General features: G+C 51.2%; 1 protein-coding gene across 3 annotated transcripts in view; it reads right to left on the reverse strand.

Moving 5' to 3' along the window:
* NUP210 (nucleoporin 210) overlaps window positions 1-4,734 on the reverse strand; it is a 106,355-nt gene that overhangs the window by 79,564 nt on the left and 22,057 nt on the right. For all 3 annotated transcript variants that reach the window (XM_037730140.1, XM_017505021.2, XM_017505023.2), the window contains exons 2-3: window positions 2,638-2,774; window positions 622-753 (exon numbers count right to left, since the gene is read on the reverse strand). In XM_037730140.1, coding sequence (XP_037586068.1) covers window positions 622-753; window positions 2,638-2,774 — 269 coding nt within the window. The remainder of the gene's footprint in view (window positions 1-621; window positions 754-2,637; window positions 2,775-4,734) is intronic.

Below are 4,734 nucleotides of genomic sequence, written 5' to 3' on the forward strand. Positions count from 1 at the left end.
AAAAAAAAAAAAAAAAAAAAAAAAAAAAAAGTTTCCCTTACTTCCTTTAAGAGATCACCTAGAAGAATTCCAGCCTGGAATGAGCCCATATTTGACTCTAGCTAGGTAAAGGTGTGAGGGCAGTGCCCTGGACCAGCAGCATAGATGTAACCTGATCCACACACATGCTCGGCGGTCTGGACCAGGAAGCCACCACCAGCCCTAAGAGCCGGAGCAGGCAGCATGGCCCCAGACAGCCTCTCCCAGCCTCCCATTGCTGCCAAGAATGGTAGCTTCCTCAAGATGTGCTGCCCCAAGGACCGGCACCGTGACAGGCAGGATCTGGCTCCAGGGTCACAGAGTCACAGCTCTGAGCACACAGGCCCCGCTGCAGGGGTTCCTGAGTGCCAGTAGTGACCATAACTTGATGCCACCGAGGGCTTGAGGCCCACCTCAGAGGTGTTTTTTGCCTCTTCAGCATCTCCCCCTGTACCAATTTCATCTGCCTGATGGGAGCTGCCCTCTAGTGGACCTGCAGGGCTGGATGCCATAGGAGACGGGAATGCAGAGAGGCCAGGGTCACGGTGGGGAGACAATCCAGCATGGGCTGCAGAGGACAAACAGGCAGGGGGACATCCTCACCCTCGGAGTCCAGGGCCTGGATCTTCAGCTCCAGTGGGGAGTCTTCCAGGTAAAGCTCACGGGTGGTGGAAACAATCTGGATGCCCTGGATGAGGTCCACAATGGCGTCACAGCGCAGGACCTGGCCTGTGGCTGGAGAGACCCCAGGGAGGGTCAGCACCAAAGATAGTCCCCACCCCTGGCTCTACCTCTAAGCCTTGCAGGCTTACACTCTGGCAAAGACCCCAGTGACCACCAACTTCACCCTCAGAAGCCAAGCAGCTGCCTTGCACACAGCCCCACTGAAAGTTAACAGGGACTTCCAGAAAGGAAGGGCTGTGGGGGCCTTGTCACCACCTGCTCTGGCTTTTCCAGCGGGGCACCAGCATTTAAAGCTGTGGGCAAAGGAAACTCCAGGAAAACTTTGTTTTGTTCAGGGTGTGACCATTCCGTGAAGTGACAAGGGATACAGTATGATGAGTTCCCATCCCAAAGACGAGAGCCCTGTCCCTTCACTGAGATTAGGGATTACGCCAGTGGTTTTTGATTTTCACATATGCTGGTGTGTTTTTATATAAGATTATCAACTATAGTACAGAAAGGGCTGGGGGGTACACCCAGAGTTCTTTTTTACTTGCTCCATAAATAAGGTATGTAAATGGCATTATCTGGGGAACCCTCAAGGGTAAGGATAGCAGTAAGAGATACAGAATTATCCTGACCTTCTCCAGGCACCACATAAAAATACTTGTGCACTTTAGTGTTGTTTTCTTGCACAGCAATACAGTCCCATGTATCAAAAGCATTCAAAATATTCAAGTTTGGCCAGGCGCGGTGGCTCACACCTATAATTCCAGCACTTTGGGAGGCCAAGACAGGTGAATCACTTGAGGTTAGGAGCTCAAGACCAGCCTGGCCAACATGATAAAATCCCATCTTTAATAAAAATACAAGAAAAATCAGTTGGGTGTGGGGGTACACGCCTGTAATGCCAGCTATGGGAGGCTGAGGCAGAAGAACTGCTTGAACCTGGGAGGCAAGAAAGAAAGAAACGAAAATTGGCCAGGAAACATAGCGAGACTCCTTCTCCACAACAAATTTTAAAAATTAGCTGGGTATGGTGGCGTGCACCTGTGGTCCCAGCTATTAAATACTTGGGAGGCTGAGGCAGAAGGACTGCTTGAGTCCAGGAGGTTGAGGCTGCAGTGAGCAGTGCTGAAGCCACTGCACTTCAGCCTGGGTGACAGGGTAAGAAACTGTCTCAAAACAACAAAAAGAGAATATTATTCAGCATTAAAAATTATTGTATGGGCCAGGCACCATGGCTCACACCTGTAATCCCAGGACTCTGGGAGGCCAAGGTGGGTGGATCACAAGGTTGGGAGTTTGAAACCAGCCTCGACAACTTAGTGAAACAATGTCTCTACAAAAAACACAAAAATTAGCCTGGTGTGGTGATGCTTGCCTGTAGTCCCAGCTACTCAGGAGGCTGAGGCAGGAGAACTGCTTGAACCTGGGAGGTGGAGGTTGCAGTGAGCCAAGATTGTGCCACTGCATTCCAGCCTGGGTGACAGAGTGAGACTCTGTCTCAAAAAAAAAAAAAAAAAAATCATTGTATGGTAAAATGGAACCTGTCCTATAGCAGGGAAAAGCATGATAGAATATCACATTTTTGCTCTCAAACTATTTTACAACCAATATAATAAATTAGATATAGGGAAGAAAAAGGAGTGATTTCATAGATTAGGACAACTGTCACTGTAATGAGTTGGTATCAATTAAGAGTTATTTAGGTAACGAGTAATAATTTAGAAATTTAGCAAGCCAGCCTCCACAAAAGGGAACACGGTACAAAGTGCTGGCACAAGGGCCCGGGATGGCCATTGCCTGCTGGGTGTCTGCCTCCTGCCTGGGCATCCTGCCACCCAAGAAGAGCACTGCCATGGGCTCAGGTAGCCCCTGGGGCCCTTGGTCTCAGTGAAGCGTTTTCCTGTGTCTAGCTCCGACCAGGGATCACACACGGCACTCAGCCCTTACTGATGTCCTCTGCGAAGATGATGCTGGTGAGGCGGGCAGGCTGGGTCAGGCGGGCTTGCACCACCGCCTTCTGGGAACACTGCTGCTCGTCCGGGCCCAGCGGCTCGATGCTAGCCACCTCCGGCCGGGTGGACAACCTGCAGTGGAATAAGAAAGCCTTTACTCTGTGGAGCTGCACTGCAAGGCACAGTGGGGTCCAGACACCATGCTATGGCTCCCATCTGGGGTGCTGTCCTGGACCCAAAGACAGAATTGAGGTGGGCAGCCTAACACCAGCTTCAAACCCAGAGGAGACGTGGGGCCCTGCCAAGGCTCCTCCAGTTAAGACCTCCACAAGCTGAGGGCCCTGGGCCTGTGTGCACGGTCCCTATGGAGCAAATCAAACAGGAGACCTCAGACCTGGAAATGAACTCAAGGTTCAACAGATGGCCACTATCCAAGACTCCTGAAGATGTGGGAGTCATTCAACATCAGCAGGAAAGGGATCCTATGAGGGACACGTGGCACAGGGAAGGGGCACAGGCATCTCGGCCAACCTCTAGCCCAGGCCTGGCACACAGCAGGCTCTGGGCATCATCTTCCAACCCCAACAGGTTTCACTAACCCTGAAGATCACTACTTGTAATGATAACCACAATCATGAGCTCCCAGTGCCTGCAGAGCAGATATTATAGCCACAGTGACAGACAGATAAACACATTCACAAATGAGCCCAGATGTCTATAAGCCTAATTCCCCAGGAAGGATAACAGGAGGAAGAGAAATGTGTGGGGTAAGCTATCTGGTGTCAGTGCCTCAGTTTCTCATCCATGGCCCAAGATAACCACCCCAGGCCCAGGTGAGAAGGGGACGAGTAGCAGAGGACAGTAGACTCCACACTGCGCATACCCAGCTAGCACGTGCTGTCTAGCACAGGGCCTCCAAAACAATGCCACACAGGACCTGGGGTGAAGCAGGGCCATGGGAAGCAGCCAGTCATGCTGCCCTCAAAGAGTTTATAGTGTGACCAAGGCCCCAGGAGGGGCCACTAAGCAGTTTCAGTGCTTGTCTCTAGGGGCCACACCCAGCACAGCACCCAACACAGAGCAGGCACTCCAGGGTCTCTGCATCCTCCCCAACTTTGCCAAAATTCACTGGAACATCCACAGCAGCAAGTATTCTGAAGGAGACTTGTCAGAAACTGCCTGGCGTCAAAAAGCAGTGGTGCGTGGATGGGCACAGTGGCTCAGGCCTGTAACCCAGCACTTTGGGAGGCCAAAGCGGGCAGATTACCAGAAGTTAAAAGTTTGAGAGCAGCCTGGACAACTTGGTGAAATCCCTCTGCTAAAAAAACAAAAAATTAACCAGGTGTGGTGGTGGGCACCTATATTCCCAGCTACTTGTGAGGCTGAAGCAGGAGAATCGCTTGAACCTGGGAGGCAGAGGTTGCAGGAGCCAAGATCACACCATTGCACTCCAGCCTGGGCAAAAGAGGGAGAACTGCCTCAAAAAAAAAAAAAAAAAAAGCAGTGGTATGGAACACACCCAGGCAGACATGCCAAGGGTCTTCCCCAGGCCAGGCCAGCACAGGGGCCCCTCCAACACACCTAAGCAAAGCGACCACTCCGACACTGCCTGGCCACACTGGACTGCAGCAGGAGGCCTGCAGGGGAACCTTATAGCCTGGACCACCCTACTGGGAGTTCAAGGAAAATAAGCCACACCCATCAGTTAAGGAAAGCAATCTACACCCCCAAAGAAGTACATCTGTGCCCCTTCTGGATTTCTTCCAAGAAAATAGCACGGTACAGACTCCAGGAAGACAGCAAAGCAGGCACAAGTGCACAAAGGAGACAAGAAGCAGGTGCCTGTGAACGTGGCCCATGTCTGCTGGAAGCACTTTGTCCAACCGTCCAACTGCCAACAGCACTAGGGCCCTACAGTGTTCCTCAAAGGGCGTTAAACTTCCCACACACTGGCACACAAAACAGAGTGTAGAAACGAGGACAAATGAGAAAATTCATACAGGGCAGTGAAGACCAAGGAAAAAACAAATCCTGGGTCCTAGATTCGATCTGGGGACAGAAAAAGGATCGTGTACTTTTTTTTTTTTTTTTT

Source organism: Cebus imitator, unplaced genomic scaffold (genome assembly GCF_001604975.1).
Source record: "Cebus imitator isolate Cc_AM_T3 unplaced genomic scaffold, Cebus_imitator-1.0 Scaffold332, whole genome shotgun sequence".
Classification (NCBI taxonomy): Eukaryota; Metazoa; Chordata; class Mammalia; order Primates; family Cebidae; genus Cebus; species Cebus imitator.